Source organism: Antennarius striatus, chromosome 8 (assembly GCF_040054535.1).
Source record: "Antennarius striatus isolate MH-2024 chromosome 8, ASM4005453v1, whole genome shotgun sequence".
In the NCBI taxonomy this organism is placed as follows: domain Eukaryota; kingdom Metazoa; phylum Chordata; class Actinopteri; order Lophiiformes; family Antennariidae; genus Antennarius; species Antennarius striatus.
Window position 1 is genome coordinate 388,537 of NC_090783.1, and position 21,785 is coordinate 410,321.

General features: G+C 55.3%; 5 protein-coding genes across 7 annotated transcripts; 2 read left to right on the top strand and 3 right to left on the bottom strand.

Moving 5' to 3' along the window:
• Positions 1 to 198: 198 nt before the first annotated feature.
• rrp36 (ribosomal RNA processing 36) lies at positions 199 to 2,573 on the top strand. The gene is made up of 6 exons (XM_068322475.1): positions 199 to 347; positions 743 to 1,225; positions 1,302 to 1,406; positions 1,482 to 1,559; positions 1,642 to 1,759; positions 1,841 to 2,573. Exons 2-6 carry the CDS (start codon positions 752 to 754, stop codon positions 1,978 to 1,980), a joined length of 915 nt encoding a protein of 304 aa, XP_068178576.1. The 5' UTR covers positions 199 to 347; positions 743 to 751; the 3' UTR covers positions 1,981 to 2,573.
• Positions 2,574 to 2,665: 92 nt separating this feature from the next.
• On the bottom strand, positions 2,666 to 7,936 carry tbce (tubulin folding cofactor E). 3 transcript variants are annotated; one of them, XM_068322473.1, is made up of 17 exons: positions 7,838 to 7,936; positions 7,326 to 7,440; positions 7,134 to 7,218; positions 6,905 to 7,060; positions 6,627 to 6,712; positions 6,433 to 6,532; positions 6,241 to 6,343; positions 6,064 to 6,140; positions 5,880 to 5,972; positions 5,689 to 5,753; positions 4,748 to 4,812; positions 4,504 to 4,656; positions 4,295 to 4,433; positions 4,079 to 4,138; positions 3,927 to 3,986; positions 3,735 to 3,826; positions 2,666 to 3,283 (listed from the first exon to the last, which is right to left on the bottom strand). In XM_068322473.1, exons 2-17 carry the CDS (start codon positions 7,429 to 7,431, stop codon positions 3,191 to 3,193), a joined length of 1,533 nt encoding a protein of 510 aa, XP_068178574.1. In that variant the 5' UTR covers positions 7,432 to 7,440; positions 7,838 to 7,936; the 3' UTR covers positions 2,666 to 3,190. The 3 variants fall into 3 exon arrangements, with proteins under 3 accessions (XP_068178574.1, XP_068178572.1, XP_068178573.1); XM_068322471.1 differs by having other exon boundaries at positions 2,666 to 3,286; positions 7,838 to 7,935; XM_068322472.1 differs by having other exon boundaries at positions 2,666 to 3,286; positions 7,326 to 7,443; positions 7,838 to 7,928.
• Positions 7,937 to 8,128: 192 nt separating this feature from the next.
• rbm34 (RNA binding motif protein 34) lies at positions 8,129 to 11,849 on the top strand. Its single transcript, XM_068322474.1, has 11 exons — positions 8,129 to 8,346; positions 8,617 to 8,767; positions 8,837 to 8,967; positions 9,508 to 9,718; positions 9,795 to 9,854; positions 10,045 to 10,088; positions 10,160 to 10,243; positions 10,324 to 10,387; positions 10,460 to 10,502; positions 10,576 to 10,694; positions 11,418 to 11,849. The coding sequence occupies exons 1-11, from the start codon at positions 8,324 to 8,326 to the stop codon at positions 11,727 to 11,729; spliced, it is 1,242 nt and encodes a 413-aa protein (XP_068178575.1). The 5' UTR covers positions 8,129 to 8,323; the 3' UTR covers positions 11,730 to 11,849.
• A 72-nt stretch (positions 11,850 to 11,921) lies between these two features.
• On the bottom strand, positions 11,922 to 13,459 carry tomm20b (translocase of outer mitochondrial membrane 20b). The gene is made up of 5 exons (XM_068322476.1): positions 13,193 to 13,459; positions 12,769 to 12,815; positions 12,581 to 12,662; positions 12,276 to 12,418; positions 11,922 to 12,202 (listed from the first exon to the last, which is right to left on the bottom strand). The coding sequence occupies exons 1-5, from the start codon at positions 13,314 to 13,316 to the stop codon at positions 12,158 to 12,160; spliced, it is 441 nt and encodes a 146-aa protein (XP_068178577.1). The 5' UTR covers positions 13,317 to 13,459; the 3' UTR covers positions 11,922 to 12,157.
• Positions 13,460 to 18,433: 4,974 nt separating this feature from the next.
• On the bottom strand, positions 18,434 to 21,195 carry LOC137600157 (interferon regulatory factor 2-binding protein 2-B-like). The gene is made up of 2 exons (XM_068321601.1): positions 20,240 to 21,195; positions 18,434 to 20,033 (listed from the first exon to the last, which is right to left on the bottom strand). Exons 1-2 carry the CDS (start codon positions 20,982 to 20,984, stop codon positions 19,324 to 19,326), a joined length of 1,455 nt encoding a protein of 484 aa, XP_068177702.1. The 5' UTR covers positions 20,985 to 21,195; the 3' UTR covers positions 18,434 to 19,323.
• Positions 21,196 to 21,785: the final 590 nt, after the last annotated feature.

Sequence of the window (21,785 nt, forward strand, 5' to 3'; positions counted from 1 at the left end):
TTTAACTTTGAAGAGAACAAGTTTCTGATGCATTACATTTTAACTTCCGCTGGAACCGGAAATGTATTTGTTTCCACACAAAATATAACAACGACCAAGGCTCCGCGGCGTCGGACGTGTCTCCTGACTGGACGGAAGACTTTCGGTAACCGTTTTAAGGTTTACCGGATAAATCTGACAAACATTTGATCGATTCTTATGTCTCCAAACCGTGAGAGATCGTACTAATGCTTTTATTTTGAAACCGGAAACTCTTTCATCTGACGGAAGTGGACCAGGAGAGGACGTAGGAACACGCGGGTAAAGGAGCTCCGTGGACCGGGACCTCCACACCGACCTGGAATCCGGTACGTGAACATTTACGTCACCGGAACGACGGTGGTCTCGCGCCCGTCCCCGAGGCGCGCGGCGGACACGTTAGCTGTTAGCATGCTAGCTGTTGTGAAGCTGCTTTGTTTCTAACAAAACACGTCACGTGGGCTGAGCTGTGCCTCACGAGCCCCACGGAAAACACGGATTCAGGTAAACGGGTAACACGTGCGGTCATGACGTCACCCCGGAAGTGTCTCGCTCAGGTATTCAGTTCGTTACTATGGAGACAACAAGACATCAGCTTTTAGTTCCTGTTTGGATCTTGTTGTTGCGTCGTGACGTCAGCAGGTGGCGGTGACGCGTCGTGTGACGTCATCACCGGACCAGAGACGCTCGTCTGGTTTTTAATGCGTGCTTTTATTTTCCACAGCTGTCTGACATGAAGGGGAAACAGAGGCGACAGCGGGGGGCGGAGCCAGATGTTGCGCCGAGCGGTGGCGGCGGCGAGGAGGAGGAGTCTGACTTGGAGAAGAACTCCGCCTTGCTCGCCGAGAGGGGAGGAGCTGAGGAGGAGGAACGGCAGAGCGGAGAGCAAGAGGAGGAATCAGACGCTGATGAAGTGGAGGAGGGGGGCGGAGCCAGTGCCTCACATGACGACGACGATGATGATGAAGGTCCAGAGGACGGTGGCGGCGACAGCCAGGCGCCTTCAGAGCTGTCCCGCATGTCGTTTGAGGACATCCTGGAGCTGCAGCGCCGTGTGGGGACCAAAGCCTACAACCTGGTCGCCCACGGCAACCACAGGGGCGGGGCCACGAGGGCCAGGAAGCGTCTGAACAAGAACCGCCCCCTGGAGGTGTCAGCCAAAAAGCCGGTTCCGTTCCTGCGTCAAGTGGTCGCCGTCAAGAAACCCGTGAGTCCAGATCGCCCTCTGATCTGACCCCGCCCCCTCCCGACGCCTCCACCAATCACGTGTCTTCTCTCCTCAGGCGTGTCGGGATCCGCGCTTCGACGACCTGTCCGGAGAATTCAGCGCCGACATCTTCGAGAAGACCTACGGGTTCGTCAGCGACATCCGGCAGAAGGAGAAAGAGGTGACGCCCCCTCATCGGAGCCCCGCCCCCTTCAGAGCCCCGCCCCCTTCTAACGCGTTCGCCGTGTCCCCACAGGTGGTCCAGAAGCAGCTGAAGAAGACGAAGAGGAACGGCAAGAGGAAGGAGAAGCTGCAGCTGCTCCTGAAGAGGATGGTGAGTCCCGCGCAGAGCCCCGCCTCTCCGGAGGCCCCGCCCCATCGCTGGCGCTCACGGGCGTGTCATGTGACCTTTGTAGGAGGACCAGGACCGAGAGAGGAAGAGGAGGGAGCAGCAGAGGGAGAGAGAGCTGCAGTTCAAGAGGCAGCAGAGAGAACGAGCCAATCAGGGAGCCCGACCGTTCTTCCTCAAGAAGTGTAAGCACCGCCTCCACGCCTGTTTAATGTCGCCTGATTGGACGACAGTCGAATTAACGCTCCTTTCTATTTGTCACGCAGCCGAGAAGAAGAAGCTGCAGCTGGCAGAGAAATACGAGCAGCTGAAGACGAGCGGGAAGCTGGAGCGCTTCCTGAGCAGGAAGAGGAAGAGGAACGCCGCCAAGGACCGCAGGAAGCTGCCGGGGAAGACGGCGCCGTGAGGCGTTCAAGGACCCCAAACGGCTCTGATGCGTTCACTGCTGCTCGGCCACCGTCACGCCTCCAGCAGGACCGTCTGGTTCACGTCTGAACGTCACGTCATGGATTTATCAGAGAGCAGCTGACATGACCGACGGCGGATGGTCCCTGAACGCATCGCCAGCCTCACCTGAAGGACGAGTTCTACCCGTAGGACTAATGGTTCTACATGTAGGACTAATGGATTTGTAGTTTTATAGTCCTACCCGTAGTAATAGTGGTTCTGTAGTCCTACCTGTAGGACTATTGGCTTTGTAGTCCAACCTGTAGGACTATTGGTTTTGTGGTCCTACCTGTAGGACTATTGGTTTTGTGGTCCTACCTGTAGGACTATTGGTTTTGTGGTCCCACCTGTAGGACTATTGGTTTTGTGGTCCCACCTGTAGGGCTATTGGTTTTGTGGTCCCACCTGTAGGACTATTGGTTTTGTGGTCCTACCTGTAGGGCTATTGGTTTTGTGGTCCTACCTGTAGGGCTATTGGTTTTGTGGTCCCACCTGTAGGACTACATGTGTCTTTTAAACCGTCTCCAGGACAATAAAGAGGACGTGAAGCGGCTCTGACTCCTCATTGGTGCATCTGGATCTGGCAGCTTCACCCCGTCTGGTTCTGATGACAAGCTAACTTTAACTGAACACATTACCCAGAATCCTTTGTGGCAACAGCTTCTGACTAAACAGCTGTTTTGGTGGTTTTATTGGTATATATAACAGACTTCACACCTTCATCTCATTTGCAGCAGCATCACATCTGAAACACGGGCCTGACGGGCGGACGCCGTTCAGCCCGTGAAGCTCCTGTCATTACAACACGTCCAGTCGCACATCAAACCTTTCTACACGTTCAGAGTTCTGACAGACGCTCCTTTCCTCCATGACGTCGAGCAGCGGTGTGAACTTCCCTTCAAACTGGGAGGCCCCTCCTTAAGTTGTGTAGACGATCCCGTCTAGACGGTCCTCCATGCTTCTGTTCTCCTTGTGTTCACATCAGAGCTTTACATTCAGGAGACCCAACACCAAACTCTTCTTTCTGGGTCACGTCCTACAGCTCCTACGGTGTCAAACAGGCAGTGGAGCCACCAGCTGCTTCTGTCGGGGTCCTCTATCCAGCTGGAGTCCTGGACCGGGTCCGGACCTGGACCGGGTCCGGACCAGAACCTGGTCTCTGGACCAGGTCAGGACCAGCGCACCAGAACCTGGTCGCCGTCGGCGACGGAGAAGAACTGAAGAGGCTTCAGGTCGTTGTCGATCTCGTACTCCATCCCCACCTTCTGCAGAGAGAGTAGGAAGTGTGTAGGACTAACCCGTAGGGTGTGTGTAGGACTGTAACCCGTAGGGTGTGTAGGACTCTAACCCGTAGGGTGTGTAGGACTCTAACCCGTAGGGTGTGTAGGACTCTAACCCGTAGGGTGTGTAGGACTCTAACCCGTAGGGTGTGTGTAGGACTCTAACCCGTAGGGTGTGTAGGACTCTAACCCGTAGGGTGTGTAGGACTCTAACCCGTAGGGTGTGTGTAGGACTCTAACCCGTAGGGTGTGTAGGACTCTAACCCGTAGGGTGTGTAGGACTCTAACCCGTAGGGTGTGTAGGACTCTAACCCGTAGGGTGTGTGTAGGACTCTAACCCGTAGGGTGTGTAGGACTCTAACCCGTAGGGTGTGTGTAGGACTGTAACCCGTAGGGTGCGTAGGATGCTAGCTAACGCAGTAGGACGTCTGACCTGCGGTGTGATGTAGCTGAGCCTCAGGTCTGCGGTGTGAACCTTCAGCAGTCGGCGTAGGAGCGCCTTCACCTTCAGGACCTGCATGGAGCCTGGAGAACCAATCAGAACCCATCAGAGCAGAACAGAGCCAATCAGAACAGAGCCTACGGGTTCAGCCCTACCAGACCTACACACAACTCTCTGTCCTACCTGGAAGTTTTTTGTCAAAGGACTTCCTGTCAGGGTCGTCCGGAAACTTGAATGTGATCTCTGTGGGACACGGGGACAAGAACACGTCATTGGTTGGTTCCTGTGAGCATCAGCCAATCACAGAGCACACAGCACAGAGAGGCGGGACTTACGCAGCAGCTGGTTCCTCAGGATGAACGGCTTCCTTTGGCCTATCTCTGGATCGCCGTGCTCTGGAAGACACGCGATAGGTCACACACTGAGGCCACATGCCCCGCCCCCCGTTCTGATTGGCTGATTCATTAAACATTTTATTTATAGTGTTTGTTGCTTGTCAGTAACTGAATGAACAGCTGCTGTGGGTGTGGCTTGTTGTGGGCGTGGCTTACTGTCGATGAGGCTCAGGTATCGGGGGTGCTGACAGATGAACTGGCTGCTGGGCTGACCCCCCCCACCTGCCTTTAGCCACTCCTCCCTAAACATCTTGATGTAGTCGAACTCCGCCCCATTCCGCTCCTTAACGCTGATCTGAGGGAAACCATGGCAACAGGTCAGCGCGTGCGCGCACACACAGACACACACACACACACACACACACATCGACCCCGTCCAAAGCCTCCAGGTGGCCCAGCTTGGCGATGACCAGCTGGCGGGCGGTGCTGGCGAACCCGTCGCTGGTCACCAGACGGTTCCTGCGACACGTCAGCTTCACCAGACCGGACAGCTTGGCCAACTCGTCCACCGCACGCCACTGGGGGGGGGTTAGAACCACCAGGGGTCAGCTGGTCCAGAACCGATCGCTCCAGTCAGAACATCAGCTGATCGATCGATCAATCACTGACCTCACTGATGACGTTGTCGTCAAGATGGAGCGTCGTCAACGCCGGGAACGAGGAGGTGTGACCCCCTGTGGAGAGCAGAGGCGTTACAACATGTTCATAAAGGGTTATAACACATTCACAATGGGTCATAACGCATTCATAAGGGTTATACCACATTTGTAAGGCGTTGTAACATTTCATAAGTATTATAATGTATTCATAACACATTCAGAAGGTGTTATAAAACTTCATAAGATAGTTTAACGCATTCATGAGGCAAAACATCAATCACTCAGTCAGGCTCATGCTTCAACACACACACACACTCACGCCACACCCACTACCTCAAGTGAAAACACAGGAAGTAGATCCTTGCCTCTACATCCCGGCCCCTAATTATTATAACATAATAATTACTTAACAGAACATAAACATCAAACGATAGCCACAGCATCCATTTGCGTCCAATAAGCAGCCAAAACGATCATCAGCTGTGTCCAAGCAGGTATGAACCTCACAGCATGGATGAAATGAGTTCTACTTATCTTTGCTGTGCTTTTCACTCGGATTTACTCACGTTCACCATCGAACATGGGTGAGCTGTCCACAGCGCATGAATCCAGTAGAGAATCACAGCAAAGACAAGTAGAACTCATTTCACACACTCAAAAGGTGTTAAAACACTTCATGTGTTTTAAAACATTCACAAAATAACGTGTTATAACACATTCACAAGTCGTTATAACATTTCATAAAGTGTTATGATATATTCATAACGCATTCAAAAGGTATTACAACACTTAATAGGGTAAAAACATTCACAAGGTAATGTGTTATAATGTAATGTAATGTATTATAACACATTCATAATGCATTATAACACATTAATGAAGTATTAGAACACATTCATGAGGTGCCAGTCTTGAACTCTTTCGGGCTCTCTCATTGGTCAGAAGGCTTACCAGGGGCGGCGTCCTCAAAGCGGAGCTCAGACAATCCGGTCTGGGACAAGTTCAGCATCTCCAGCCTGCAGCCAATCAGAACACAGCTGGTGTCAGGAGCACAAACACCTGTTGTCTGGTGTGCTAACAGCTAACAGAACCAGAGCCGGTCCAGTTGTGATTGGGTACCGGTGGAGGGGGCGTGGCCTCACCTGGGCAGGGCGGCGATGCTGATCACGCTGTCCTGCAGCAGGGGGTTCCCTGCCAGACTGAGCTGCTGCAGCGCCTGCAGGACCTCCTCAGGCCTGCAAACAACCAATCAGAGTGAGTGTCCAGGACGCTCAGACAGGAACAGGAAGTAGAAACAGGAACAGAAAGTACAATCATCAGCCCCACCTCTGCAGCTCCCTGATGGCGTTCCCTTCAACACCGAGAACCTCCAGCTGCGGCCACAAGGGGGCGACCTCCAGGATCTGCACACAGACACACCGGTAAAGGTTCGCTCCTGGGACTCCGCCCACCTTCAGACACAGATAGTGTACACAGATCTCCATGGCAACACAGACACCTCACCTGTGCCCAGGTGAGGTCGCAGTTGTTGAGGTGGAGGGTCCTGAGGCGGGGGAAGGAGTGGAGGTGGGGGGAGAGGTCAGAGGGCAACGCCAGCCTGTTGGAGCTGAAAGCAGAGGAGATGAAGGTCAGCACACACACACACACACACACACACACACACACACACACACACACACACACACACACACACACCTGAGGTCCAGCTGACTCAGCTGCTCCAGCTGCTGGCTGATGGTCGCCACGTCGTCCCAGCAGGACAGCAGCGTCCAGCTGAGGCTCAGCGTGGTCACGTCTGGTGGCCGCCGTCAAGGAGCCACTGAGCACGCTCAGAACACACACACACACACACACACACACACACACACACACACACACAACTAGGATACTTGGAGTGGTCTTCCTGACGGCGCCGGCGGCTCCGGGTCCGTTGACGTCGGATCGGTTCAGCGCCACAGAGGTCCACCGGTCCAGACTGGGGACAGACAGGAAGGTCACATGACGCACGACTCAGCATGTCAATCCACCAATCACAGCACAGAGAACCAACAGGGAGGGCCGCGTCCTCCTTTGTCACCATGGTTACACAGGAAACACGCTGCTTCACAGCTGCTAGCTGCTAACGCTGTGAACCTCGTTCCCATGGCAACGCTGTCACGTGTCACACCTGATGTCCTTGAGTTTGCCCCACTGGGTGTCGACGGCGTGTCCGTCTCGCCGCACCTGGGTGGAGTCCATCCGGTAGGTCTCCTGCACCACGGAGGGGTAGTCGCGCCCGAAGCTGACGGCCGCCGGGCGGAGGAAGGAGCCGCCCGTCGGGTGTCTGCGGGACAGAACAGCCCTAAGGCGGCGCCGGTGGGGAGCAGCGAGGAACAGGAGGCGGGGCTGACACTTACCTGCAGGTGAAGAAGCGCACGCCGTCATGGCTGCCGTCGTGTTTGCCCCGCCCCGGGTGGTCCCACTCCACGCCCAACCACAGCCCTGAACCAGAGCAGCAGTGTTAGCTCCACTTCCTGTTAGCGCTGAGCTAAAAGCGTTAGCTTCCAGCGCCTGGCTCCAGATCCGGGCTCACCCTGGTGGGGGCTCACCTTGCGTGGGGGGCACCGGGCCCACGTAGCGCACCGTGGCCCGCTCCCCCCTGCAGGACACCCGCCTGCCCACCGCGCCCGGGGGCACCTCCGGCTCCGCTGCCATCGGAGCCTCCTGCTGGGGAGGAGACATCACGGTTGTCATGACGACCGACGTGTAGTAGAGACTAACGCTGAACTAGTGATCACGTGATCTGGTCATGTGATGATGATGATGATGGTGTTCAGGAGGCCGGATCTTCTACAGACTGTCAGTAGAAACGTGTTAAATGTCGTGATGATCACTTATTTATGTAAATAATTTGTTTATAACGGCTGATAAATAATTTAATAATAAAATGAATAAATAAATCAAAGGGTCTTCTGACCGGAGCACCGCCCGGGATAACGTCCCCTAAACGGACCCGACGGGGTCGCGTCCGTGTCGGTTTATAAACTCTTAAGTTTTATAAATATATTTTCTACTGAATTAACCGTCAGAACCCGTTCAAACCGACAGGAAGAGGTTTTACCGTCTCTCGGTGCCGTACTGTCGGTCCTCAGGTGTTAGCTCTCAGCTAGCTTCCCGCTAATGACGATGAGCGACGGACCGGAACGGACACATTAGGGAGCTGCACCAACTTCATTTCGATAAATAGAATTCAATACAGCGCGAAATCCCTGTTCACACAACATTTATAAGGTATTATAACCAATCATTGTGTATTATAACACATTTGTAATGTATTTAATGTATTATTAAACATTCAGAAGGTAAACACGGTTGTCTTTAAGTTACGTCACGTGAGAGAAAAGAGCGGAACCATTCTTCGTTGTGACCCAACCCGAGTCGGACTTATTTCACAGGAGGACAACCGTGTTGGGGATTGAAAACGTGTGAATCAGTTTCAGACGCCGAACGTGAACGCACCGACGTTACCGTGGAAACGTTCACGGAGGACGAAACACAAAGGAGAGAGTTCCGGTGTTCGAGTGACGCCGGAAGTACCGTAGATAGGATGAAGAAGAAACGCGACCAGAGGTTTGTTTACAGTCAGTCCGCGGATGTAAACCGTAAACTTTCCTGACGTCACGAGGTGTTCGGTTATGCTTTAGAAAGTCACGTGACCACACGTTTGACCGGTCCGCGTGTGAATCGGTGTCTTTCACTTCAACACAGACAAAAGACTAAGCGAACAGGCTTGTCTCTTGTCACGTGACCTACAAAGCTACTGTCAGCTCCTCCTACTCCAGGTCAGGGGCGTGGTCACCGTTGTGACGCACCTTGTTAACTCCTGTTGTCTGTCCTCAGCGGCGGGGCGGGGCCTGGGCGGTCAGCTAACTACGTGGTGGGTCAGGTGTCAGGAAGTCTGTTCCAGAAGAGTTCGGCGCCGCCGGGGTCCTCGCTGGCATCGCTCTTCAGCGCCACCACGCCCACTGAGCTGTTTCAGCCCGCCCCCAAGGTCAAAGGTCACGGCTCAGACTGGTCCAGTTCAGATGACGCCAGAACTGACCTGTTGGTCGTCCCACAGGTGGTCCAGAAGAGCCCTGAGGTCAGCGGCCAGCCGGGGACGTCAGAGTTTAAAGGTCAGACCGGCCAGAAGAAGAAGAAGAAGATGCAGCTTGGAGAGAAAACAGAAGCTGACAGGAAGCTGGAGGACAGGTGAGACGGGTGAGACAGGAAGCTGGAGGACAGGTGAGACGGGTGAGACAGGAAGCTGGAGGACAGGTGAGACGGGTCAGACAGGAAGCTGGAGGACAGGTGAGACGGGTCAGACAGGAAGCTGGAGGACAGGTGAGACGGGTCAAACAGGAAGCTGGAGGACAGGTGAGACGGGTCAGACAGGAAGCTGGAGGACAGGTGAGACGGGTGAGACAGGAAGCTGGAGGACAGGTGAGACGGGTCAGACAGGAAGCTGGAGGACAGGTGAGACGGGTCAGACAGGAAGCTGGAGGACAGGTGAGACGGGTCAAACAGGAAGCTGGAGGACAGGTGAGACGGGTCAGAAAGGAAGCTGGAGGACAGGTGAGACGGGTCAGACAGGAAGCTGGAGGACAGGTGAGACGGGTCAGACAGGAAGCTGGAGGACAGGTGAGACAGGCAGCTGGAGGACAGGTGAGACGGGTCAGACAGGAAGCTGGAGGACAGGTGAGACAGGTCACACCTGAGGCTCCTCTCAGCCGTTGTCTTCTGTGGTTTCAGGGAGCTGAGCTTACAGAACGCAGACGAGGACGAGCGAGCGCAGGAGACGAGCGTGAGGAAGAGGAAGAGGAAGGCGGGGCCAGGCGAGGAGGGCGGAGCGGAGCACTGGGCGGTGACGCGGCAGCGGCTGAAGGCGCGGAAGGAAGAGGAGGACAGGAAGAGGGAGAGGACGGCGTTCGTAGGCAACCTGCCCGCCAGCTGCACCAAGAAGGTAGCGATGCTGACGATGCTAATGTTGCTAATGAGGCTAACAGCGCTAGCGCTAACGGTCTGTGTTTGTCTTCCAGACGCTGCTGAACCTCTTCAGGGACGACGGCCCCATCGAGTCCATCCGCTTCCGCTCTGTGGTGAGAACGCGATGCTAACCACGCTAACGATGGTGGGCGCTCAGGCGCTGCGTTCACTGACTCACCTGCGAGTCAGAATTTTCAGTTTCTTGCGTCACATGAAAAATCGTCCAATCAGAGGCGCTTCTTTCGTACGCGGCTGACCTCTGACCTCGTCCCCTGGTCACATGACCTGCTTTGTCCACCGCAGGTCAGGGAGGATCCGTCTATGTCCCGGAAGGCGGCCGTCATCCAGTGAGTTTCCATCCATCGGATCCCACATCCGACCGTCGTCCGACCGTCGCTAACAGGTGTTTCCTCCACAGGCGTAAGGTTCACCCCCAGAAGCAGAGCCTGAACGCCTACGTGGTGTTCAGGGACCAGGGGGGCGTGGCCAAAGCGCAGCAGAGGTCAGAGGTCATCATTTGGTCGGGGTTCAGCTCCCAGAATGCACTCCGCAATCACCGCGTCTGTTTGTCTGTGCCGACAGGAACGGTCTGGAGATCCAGGACGGGTTCTACATCCGAGTGGATCGAGTGGGCGCCGGGGCGACGGTGAGTAAACAAACAGGTAAATAAACATTAAACAAACAGAACGATTTAACATGTTTGTCTAATGTCCTGCAGCACGACCACAAACGCTCCGTGTTCGTGGGAAACCTGGCGTTTGGTGAGTGTGTGTAGGTGTGTGTAGTGTGTGTGTGTGTGTATTGTGTATAGGTGTAACGCTGTGTGTGTCTCAGACGTGGAGGACCTGGCGTTCCGGAGACACTTCCAGAGCTGCGGTCCTGTGGAGGGGGTCCGGCTGATCCGGGACCAGAACTCTGGACTGGGAAAAGGATTCGGCTACATCCTGTTTGAGGTGCTCACTTCCTGTCTGCTGTGACCTTTGACCTTTCCCGTGCAGCTGAATAGACTAACAGCCACTTTAGCCATTATGAGGCAATGGTTCGCCTGTTAGCGGCTGAACAGAGCAAACAGAGAGCTAACAGGGCGCTAACAGGCTAATGGACTGAAACCAGTCGGTTGCTCCTGTGTTCACTGACAGAACTAGAAACAAACACAAGCTAGCAGCTGATCGTCTTCTCAGCTAGCCTGTTCATCACCAGGCTACATTGATTCGCACTGACGTTAGCCTGTTAGCACTGACCTGGGCGGGTCAGACCCGCCTGCTTGGTTTAATTACTGCACTGATTCATTCATGACGACACTGATTTAGCCTCATCGCTGTTTGTTAGCGCGTTAGCTGGGGCACTAGCCATCAACGAGCCGCATGCTCTCCCAAAGATAGCTTAAAAGGTCAGAGGTCAACTGGTATTTATATGATTGCTAATATTAGCAGCCGAGTTTGCTACTTCAGCATGCTAGCTGTAAATGAGCTGCCAGTCAGATTAATAGTGGTTGCTCGCTGAAGTAGCTAACGACAGGTAGGGTTAGGGTTCATCCTGGCGCCGCTGAACTTACCAGCTCCTGTTGTTGACTCCAGTAGTTTATTTAAAGCTAGCTCCTGAGCTAACGTTCAGAGCTAGCCAGCCAGCGTGTGGGTTAGCCTATGCTAACTGCTGTCCCTAACTTCCTGTCCCAGAGCGCCGACTCGGTGCAGCTAGCGCTGAAGCTGGACGGCTCCAAGCTGCAGGGCCGGGCCGTCAGGGTCAAGAGGTCGGTGAAAAAGGAGAAGCAGAAAGGCCCCACCCAGGGGAGGGGGGGCCCCACCCGGGGGAGGGGGGGCCCCAAAGGGGGCCTGGGTCGGCAGAGGGGGGGCCCCACCAGGGGGGGTGTCAAACCTCAGAGACCCTCTGGGAACCAGAACCGAGGTTCCTTCAAGGGAGAGATGGTGGAACCACAGAAGAAGAGAAAGAAACCACATAAGGTGAAGCCCAGGACAGCTGCTGTCTGATCAATTTGCTGATCGATCAATACACCGACCGCTCGGGGGGGTCGTCTCCTAAATGTACCGATTATCACGATGTAAAAGTGTTGTTTTCTTTGTTGTCAATAAAGTTCCTTCCGATTTGTTTATGGTGGTCGTTTATTGAATCTGTTAGCGTTAGCCGCATTAGCCTACAGGAACCCAGCTGAAACAGACGAGACGACTTCCTGTTTGGATTGGGGGGGTTTATTTCTTCCTCCTTCACATGAAAACAAAATAAATACCGACGCGTGTGAGAGCGATGCCACGCCCCCTGGGGGGAGGAGCCTACGCTCGTTCCACACCCGACGGGCGGGACGCGATGCGCTGCACACCCCCGCAAACAGACGGCTGTGGTGGACGACCCGGAACAGGAAGTTCCTCTCGGGGGGGCGGAGCGGAGGGGGCGTGTCCTGTCATTCGATGTCATCTTCGCTCAAGCTCTGCGCGCTGACGATCCGCTGCAGGAAGAGAAGGCGTGGTTACAGGGGGACAGGGCGTGGTCACAGGACGAGGGGTGTGGGCGGGACCTACCTGGCTGATGGACGGCAGCTTGACTAGCAGCATCTGGAAGACGGGGGGGGGCAGCGTCTGCTGGAGGACCTGCAGCAGCTGCTGCGGCTGGCCGCACACGGCGATGGCGTTGGTCAGGTGGTCCACGCCGCTCTCATAGTCACCTGAGGAGACACGCCCACCAGTCAGCAGCCAATCAGCACCGACCGGGAGCCCCGTCGCCGCACACCCCACTCAATCGGAGCTATCCAGCCAGCCACAACAAAACCACACCTTGTTCCTTTAACATGCCAAATATGGTTACATGACCCCTGTGGGGGAGTTACCCTTCGCCAGCAGCTCCTCCCCCATCTGGATCTCCTCCAGGAAGAACTTCTGCACTGCCTCGGCGTCCTTCAGGTCCGGCAGCTGCGGGACAAACCAATCAGCATCAGACTGACTGATGACGTCATGTTCAGGAACGATTCTGATTGGCTGAACAGGTCGGTTTGGACCTGGACCCCCCCACACTGACCTTAGCCAGACCCGCCTTCTCCTTAGCCGCCTTCTGCTTCCTCCTCCCTGAAACCATCAAACAAATAAACATCATCATCCGTCAACAACAACCATCCTGGAGGTCAGAGGTCAGTGGACTGAGGGAGAGGAACTCATGCTAACTGTTAGCTTAGCATTCTCTAGCTCCTATTATTACACGTTGCTTTAAACACGGTTAGCCTTTAGCTTTAGCATCTTGTCCGAATCAAGCCGAACTCAGCCGAAGGCCTTGTGGGCTTGCGTGTTTGTGACGTCAGAACTACAACCAAAAGCTGATTGGTCCGTTAGCGGGAAGAAACAAAAATGTCCCCCTGCGAGACTGACCTTCGTTAAATTCACGAAACCCGGTTCGGTTCACCGCCGCGGTGGCACCGGACTGACTGAACCGGAACGGTAACACTCACGTTCTCTCAGCCGGTTCTTGAAGTTGGGGTCGCTCCGTCTCTTCCGGTCGAAGTAGACGCAGTACCCGACCAGCAGGACCCCGCAGAGCCCCGCGGCCAGGGCGCCCGTCCTCCCGCCCATCATGCTCCGGTTCGGCTCGCTGTGTCGGTTTCTCCCGGTCCGGTGTTCGGCTCGTGTGTAGCGGCTGGCGCGCGGCGGATCGGGGCACGAAGGACCCGGAAGGACCCCGGCGAAGGCTGAGGGCTGAAGGCTGCCCGGAGGGCGCCTGACTGAAAAGCGGAGAAACTCAACGCTCCGCCGGAAATAAAACGGATTAGTGTGTGTGTGTGTGTGTGTGTGTGTGTGTGTGTGTGTGTGTGTGTGTGTGTGTGTGTGTGTGTGTGTGTGTCTTTTCTATGGAAAAAAAGCACCGTGCATTATGGGAGGAGGAGGCTGCAGTGACTCCTCCCTGCCAGCAGGGGGGGCTGTTGTTCCGTCTCAGTCTCCATCCTGCCAGGCCGCGACGTCACCAGCGTCAGCACCAGTAGAGACGGGGTTAACCGGGTCAAACCGGGTCGACCTGCCTCCTCCTTCAGCCCCGCCTACGAGCCGGCGGCCATGTCTTCACGCCGTCAGCTGACCGGCTGGCTTCAGCGACGTTCTCTCCACAGACGGGGGCTCTCTGGGTGATGGCGCCGCTGGGGGCCGGTCGGGTTTGGGTCGGGTCAACCCAAGTTCACCTTCAAGACCACAGCTACATAGAGTCAGTTAGCCTAGCATCACGTAGCTAAACGGCACCAACAGCATCGTCATGGTAACAAAACTCGTCTTCCACTGGTTCACAGACTCTGACGCGACGGCCGATTATCCGTCCCGGCTGCTGACCGTCTGTTTGTTTGTTTAAGCCTCACTGAGGATTGGCGGCTGTGACCCCTGTGACCTCTATGACCCCAGATTGACCGCCAGTAAAGGCTGAGAAAGCACGGCATTCTGGGAACATGCTGGATGTCCTCAGACTTCCCCTCTGTCTTGGTTAAATTCCAGATTATTCTACCCACAATCCCCTGAGACTTCTGTCCCACAGCTGAGCTACTAGCATATTATGCTAATGTCACAGTGACCTCTGACCTCTGTGGAGCACATGGCAGCGATTACAGGCGCTGTGGGAAGAGGAGACGGAGGGAAACCGCTTCAGCGAGGTGCAGACAGACAATAAAGATCAAACATATCCACTGAAGAATGCTGAGTCAGTGTCGTGCTGCTAAAAATACACACACACACACACACACGCGTACAAACACACACACACACACACACACACACACACACACACACTGTGTTGTCACACTCCTCCTGTCGAGGCGGCTGAGTAAGATTACATGGGATTATTTTGGATTTAGGGTACAAAGTATTTGCACTCAGTTAACCCCTCAGACACTCACACACACACACACACACTCACACACACACACACACACACACACACACACACACACACACACACAATGTGGAAGCTCGTAGCATCAACCCTCCTCCACCTGAGTGGTAAACCCCTCCCCCCTCTGCTGTTTCCTAGGTAACGGTGAAAGACCATCAGACCTGCAGACGCCCCGTGACACGGTGACCTTTGACCCTATGAGATCCACCAGTACCTGTGGTCACAAAGGAGCTTAACGTAAAGCCTGATCATCAGACAGGAAGGTCCTGGGTCGACCCCAGAGTGACCTCTGACCCCTCTCTGACCCTTCCCCCAGTGTTCCTCAGTTGTCCTGGACCCGGTTAACAAACCAATCCGGTTATGGTCCCGGTCATGTGACGTGGTGATGCTACAGCAGCTAGCGCTAGCGGCAGGCTAACAGGACACAGGTGTGGATGAGGGGGCGAAGTGTGGGTCATGTGACCCCTGGGGGGCGTGTCTGAGGTTCCTCCTGTGGTGGGAGGGAACAGATGTCGTCCTCAAGGCACGAGGATTCTGGGACGCGAGCCAGCGGCGGTCCCAGCATTTGTTTCTCATTTTGTCCTCGGAGACCGCCCCCATTACAGCCACCAATGGACACGCCCACTCCAAGGGGGAAGGGCGGGGCTTGAGGCTGAAACGCTTCCTACCCGTTAGATGAGTCAAGTGTAGCCGCTGAGGGTTCTGGGGGTTCGGGGGGGTTCTGTTGGGGGGGTCCTTATCGCGTCAGGCTCTCTCTTCCTGTTTTAGTTGTTGCCGGGCAGAAGACGGTTTTACTCCAGGAAGTGAGGCAGTTGGTGGGTTTGTTTCTGAACCGCAGCGTGACAGAACCCCCCCCGGCCGTTGGGTTGGTCCCACCCCCCCCGGTTCCTCCCAGTCCGGGTCCTCATCTCTACTTCATTGATGTGTTGCTCCCGCCGATCCGGCTTCCTGCCCGGGTCTTGTTCAGGTCACCGTAGGTCCAGGACCCCCAGTGACACACACACACACACACACACACAGACACACACACACACACACACACAGAGATACACACACACACACACACACACAGACACACACACACACAGATACACATACACACACACACACACACACACACAAAGACACACACACACACACACACACACACACACACAGACACACACACACACACACACACAGACACACACACACACACACAGAGATACACACACACACTCACACACACACACTCAGACACAGATACACACACACACACACTCAGACACAGATACACACACAGACACACACACACAGACACACACACACACAGACACACACACACACAGATACTCACATACACACACACACAGAGATACACACACACACACACAGACACAGATACACACACACACACACACACAGACACACACACACACACACACACAGACACAGATACACACACACACACACAGATACACACACACACACACACACAGACACACACACACACACACACACACACACACACACACACAGACACAGATACACACACACACACACTCTGGTCGACCTACTTTCAGCAGCGTAACCAGGAAGTCAAAGCGTCCAAATATGGGCGTCTGAGCAGATGTTCCTTCAATTAGGTTTAAAAACAGGAAATGAGTCAAACTCGCTGCTGCTGATTGGGTAACACCCCGGACACGCCCACGTCCCACCTGTGACCACAGCCAGTAGTGATGTCATCCTGTTTTACCTGTTTTCATTAAAGCTTAGCTTAGTTTAGCTTAACCCATCATGACAAAAGCCATCATGCTCCATGCTAAACTAAGCTAAGCTAACGGCGTCCTGATGCAGGACAGGAGCAGAGGGGTTGCTGGGTAGATTTGACTGTCTATTCTTAAATCCCCCCGACACCGGACCAGTTACCCCCCCCAAATGTGCGTGAGAGTGTGTGTGTGTGTTATATTTATATATTTAAACTTGCCCTGAACTCAGAAAACAATATTTCATTTCTGCCTAATCTGATCTTAATCTGATTTTAATCTGAATCTAATTCTGACAGAATTCCTGCCGTCAGGTTAAAGGTCAGAGGATGGAACATCATCACAGTTCAGCCCTCAGACTCCTACCTCATGATGTGTGAGGTCACGTGACCTCAGGACTGTTTCCCCTCTGCTCCTGCAGGATGGTCAAAGGTCAGCAGCCAATCAGCTCAGGAGCAGATCAGACATCTGGCCCTGAGGTTAGCATCCTGTTAGCCGTTAGCTTCTGACTGATGGACACGCCCACCATCAGGTGTTTAAAGGTGTTGCAGCGGCAGCTCAGGGGTCAGAGGTCAACGTGCTGACTGCTGTTCCAGAAGCGGCTCCTCCCCCCTCCAGGCAGGAGGTTTAATTACAGGGCAGATCTGAAGACGATCTGCCCCCCCATTACCACCCGCCCCGCGCAGCAACCGCCGCTCTGTGTTCTAAAGCTCTCGCCTAAAGCCGAGGGTCCGGAAGGGGGGGGGGGGGCTTTGAAGAGCGGCGCACTGATGACACGGCGACACCCCCCAACAGGAAGCTGTTGGATGAATGACCCACTTTCATCCGACCGCCAGCAAACATCCGTCGTCCAAACGTCCAATCAGAAGCGTCCGACAACCCCGCCCCGAACCCCCCCCATCCGTCAAGATCACTGAAGGTCTGGGGGGCCGGCGGCCGGGTTTTTTGTTTGAAGTGCCAGTTAGTTACCACTAGTTAGGTGTGTGTGTACCAGGTGTGTGTGTACCAGGTGTGTGTGTACCAGGTGTGTGTGTACCAGGTGTGATGTTGTCCTGCAGTCAGGTTTGAGTTGCCCCCCCCCCCCGGTCTATATTTGGGCCTCTGGTTATTTTCTTGGTGCTGCTGGGTTCGTGCCCCTCCCCTCCCCCTCCAGGGGTAATTATAGACAGCAGCTGCTACGTTTGGCCCCACGATAAATAAACACTACATAAAAAATAATCAATAGATCGGGAGGGGGCGTCGCCTTAGTGACATGAGTATTCTCATCCTGGTTCCTGGATCATGAACCCCTCCAAACAGCTCGTGGCCAGGGGGCGGGGCTTTAACCTCCGGGGCTGATGGGGGGGTGACCTTTGGAGCAGCGTTTAAACCTGGACCCTCCAGACAGGGACAGGACGTACGAGTGTTTGTGTGGAAACCAGATCAAGACAGGGGGCAGAAGATGGGGGGGGGCAAGACGTGCAGGTGGGGGGGGTTCCGGAGCCACGTCATTTGAGTGAATCTCTGCCGGGCCTCCGGTCGGGTGTCGGGTTTCCGGACGGATGAAAGGAACGAGTCGTCTGGAATCCGACACCGACCTCGCGCCGCCGTGGGGGGGGGGTGGAAGAAGTGCTCTGATTGGCTGCTCAGATCAATGGAGCAGAACAAAGTTAACCCTTCAGGGGTTGTTTTCCTTCCTAACGTCACAGAAACTTGAACACTTCAGAGACCTGTTGATGATGATGATGATGAAGAGCTGGTCATGTGACCTCACGACACAACCAGTCACATCAGGATCAGGATCCCCCCCCCCAAATTCAGTTCAACCGGGCTCACTGCTCTGGAACCTTAATCTGGTTTCTATGTTAATCCACACCTGGAAAAATACTATTAGTTTTAGTACTACTAGTACTAATACTACTGGTACTAATACTACTAGTAATAAAACCACTACTAGTTTGTTTTCTTTATAAAAGAAAAGTTTGTTTTCATGTCAAACCCAGAAAAGAAGTTTGAAATAACTATATTAATAATACCTGTGATAACAGTGATAACAGTGATAATAGTGATAACAGTGATAACAGTGATAAATGTGATAATAGTGATAATAGTGATAATAGTGATAATAGTGATAATAGTGATAACAGTGATAACAGTGATAATAGTGATAATAGTGAGCACTGACACGTGAACGCACCAGAAAACCTACAACAGTAAGCAGCTGAGCTGCGATGCGTTCGCTGCCTGCAAGGAGAAAAGAACTTCAGGAGTCAGGAAGGGGTTAACCTCTTGCTGCCCCCCCATCTGGTGTCTGAGTGGGGGGGGCATCAACACACAGCCGCCATTCATCCCGGCGCTGAGATCAACCTTGAACAGTGAGAGTGGGCGGGGCCAGAGGAGGTGGGAGGAGGATGATGATTCAGGAATTCCACTCAGGAGCACGTGACCCCCCCCCCGGCTCTGTCTGGGAGGGGGGCTCTGGGTCGCTTTTCCTCCCCCTGAAGGAACCAGATCCACAGACGCGACTGAAATCCGTCTGGATCTGATTGGATGGACAGACTAGCCCCGCCCCCCAGAGAAGAGGTGGGCGTTGCCCAAATCAGCTCCAACGCGCTATTTTTAGCCCCTTACCCCCCCCCTGCCTACGTGAGAATTACTGCACTAAATGTTTATGTAACCCCCCTGCTGCCAGCTGATTGGCTCCTGCTGCTGTTGCATCACCAAACAAACACAGACACACCGTACGGGGGGGTCAGAGTGTATTTGGGCTCCTCTGGAACACAGGTCACATGTACAGCTGCTCACATTCTATTGGACGGGAAGCCCCGCCCACCACACAGGTGTGTGGGGGGATCGGGGGGGTACATACCTGCTCATTAGCATAAAAACACAAAGTACTGAAAAAAAACAAAAATCAAAAAGACGATACCACCATGTTCAACACGCCCCGTCCGGTCTGTCCTGGGGGGCACAGGGGGTCCGGGGGGGTTCAGGGGTCCCTCTCCTTCACCTTGACGTCTGCAGCCAGGATGGTGGCGATCTCCCCCTGCATGAAGGCCCAGGGGACGCTGGAGCCCACCAGGGGGCAGCGCAGGCCGCTGGGGCAGAACACCTCCCCCTGTGGGGGGGCAGTGCTGTCCTGTGAGGGGGGGGCGCCGCCCTGTGAGGGGGGGGCGCCGCCCTGCTGCTTGATGCTGGCGCGCGAGCAGGGGAAGCAGAACTTGTGCGCCGGCGCCGAGGGGCACTGGACGAAGTGGGTGTCCTCCAGACGCCCCCGGCACAGGGTGCAGCACAGGGGGGGGGCGCCTGGTGGGGGGGGGGCAGCGCCCGACGAGTCCGGAATGCTCTGCGGAGGTGGCGCTTGGGGGTCCACCCCGGCCACGCCCACTGACGGCCTCCTCTGGGGGGGGGACGGGGGTGCCGGCGTGGTGGAGTGCACCTGGACGTCCCTCGGCAAACCCCCCCCCACGTGGTCGGTGGCCAGGATGAGCTCCGCCATGGGGGAGTGGCCACTCTGGGGCGTGGCGCTATCAGGGGGTGTGGCCCCGGCGTGTGAGGGGGAGATCTTCAGCACCTCCGAGGGCGACGGCAGCCAGGGCGGGGCCTCCACGCCGTTCAGCTTGGGGGGGGGACCGCCGCACTCCCCCTCGGGCTCCGGGGAGGCCCTCCTCTTCAGGCCCCGGGGGGGCTTCCCCCGGTCTGAGGAAGAGGAGGAGGAAGGTGAGCACACACCAACACGTGCTGCCGGGATGAGTCAGCGCTTTGTTTACGACCCCGCCCCTTCACCCCCCCCCTGAGGTGAGCGGGTGCACCCGCGTGGCTCCGCTGACACGCGTCAAACCGCTGACTCATCATCCCCGGCGGAACAAAGCGTCTCGAGCCCGAACCCCCGCGCGAGCCCCTACCTGCTCTGGAGGAAGTGGGCTCGAAGGCCGTCACGCGCTGCGTGGCCGCGTGCTCCTTCCTCAGCCTGCCGTCCAGGACGCTGTGTGACGTCATCAGGTCCCGCCCCGTCCGGCCCCTGCCGGCCCAGTCCCGGTGCGGGTCGCTCGGCTCCACCTGCCCGTCCGGCCGGTGCTTGTCCCGGGGCTCCCCGGGCCCCGCTAACACCATCCCCCCGGGCAGAGACACCTGCGCCGGGCGGACGTGGAGCGACAGCCCCGCCGCGGTGCCGCCGTTCAGCAGCGGCACCAGGCTGGGGGGAACCGCACTAGTCCTGCGGGGGGTCGGGGTCGGGCTCTGCCGGTTCAGCTCCGGGGGCTCGTCCGGTTTGGGGAACCCGTTGGCCGTGTGGAGGCCGTTGGCCGGCCGCCCCGGCGGGTACTCCGGTCCCAGCCGGGGCGGCCGGTCGGACGGCGGGTAGCGGTCCAGAGGCTGCGGCAGACGGGAACTCGAGTCTCCGGCCGGGTGCATGAGCTCCTTCCCGGGCTGCTGGGGCTTCCCGGGCCCCGGGGAGCGGCCGTCCCGGAGGCTGTGAGCCCGCTTCAAGTGGCGGGCCGCGTCGATGACGAACTCCACCCGGTCGGCGCCCTCGTAGTTGACGCATCCGCGGCAGACGGGCTCGCTGAAGTCCCAGATCACCGCCCACGGCCGGCGGGGCAGGTCGCACAGGTAGCAGGACCGGCGGCGGGCGGCCGCCGCGGCCGACATGACGGGGCCCGAGCGTGAGGCCACGACTCCCGGAAGTGACCGGCGGCCGGTTGACGGCGCTGGCGGGAGAAAACAAACAACCGTCACAAGAAAATGTCAGAGCGGCTCCGTCCCGGTGCTCCCGCTGCCTCCGCGCGCCTCCGTCTGAGCTCGCGCGTACGATTCAGCTCGAGCTTTCAACGTAGCGCCGTGACGTCACGCCCTCACTCAGCTCGTGCACAGGGCTTCTGTTTACTGGATTCTTCGACGACCCCTCGGGCGCATGCGCAGCTTGGAGGGATTGCCAAAGGTCGTATTTGTGACGGAAGAGGTGTCACTGTGTCAGGTTTAGATGAAACCAGAATACCGGAAACAAGGAAATAAGAAATAAAATTTAATGCAATAATTGAATAATAATAATAATAATGATATATTATTATTATTATTATTATCAATTAATTATTTTAATTTATTATCATTTAAAAATAATAAATAATACATAATAATTTTCATTTTTGAGTAAAGGGTGATTTAACTTGTCACTAAACAGTTTAACCAATCAGCATTTGTCTTGGCTTAAGTTCAAACTAGAATTAATTAAACTTTAAAGCATTTAACAAAATACCATTCAACAAAAACACAAATACTAAAAAAAACCCTGACACTGCATTCAAAGGACAGACAAAGACAACATGAAGAACATAGATTAAATAAATTAAATAAAATATAGTATTGCAGTAGTATTATTACAGGAAGAATTTATAACAGCTGAACGTAAAACCTTCAGCTGGCAGCGGGACACCGGTAGATAATGAGTTACAA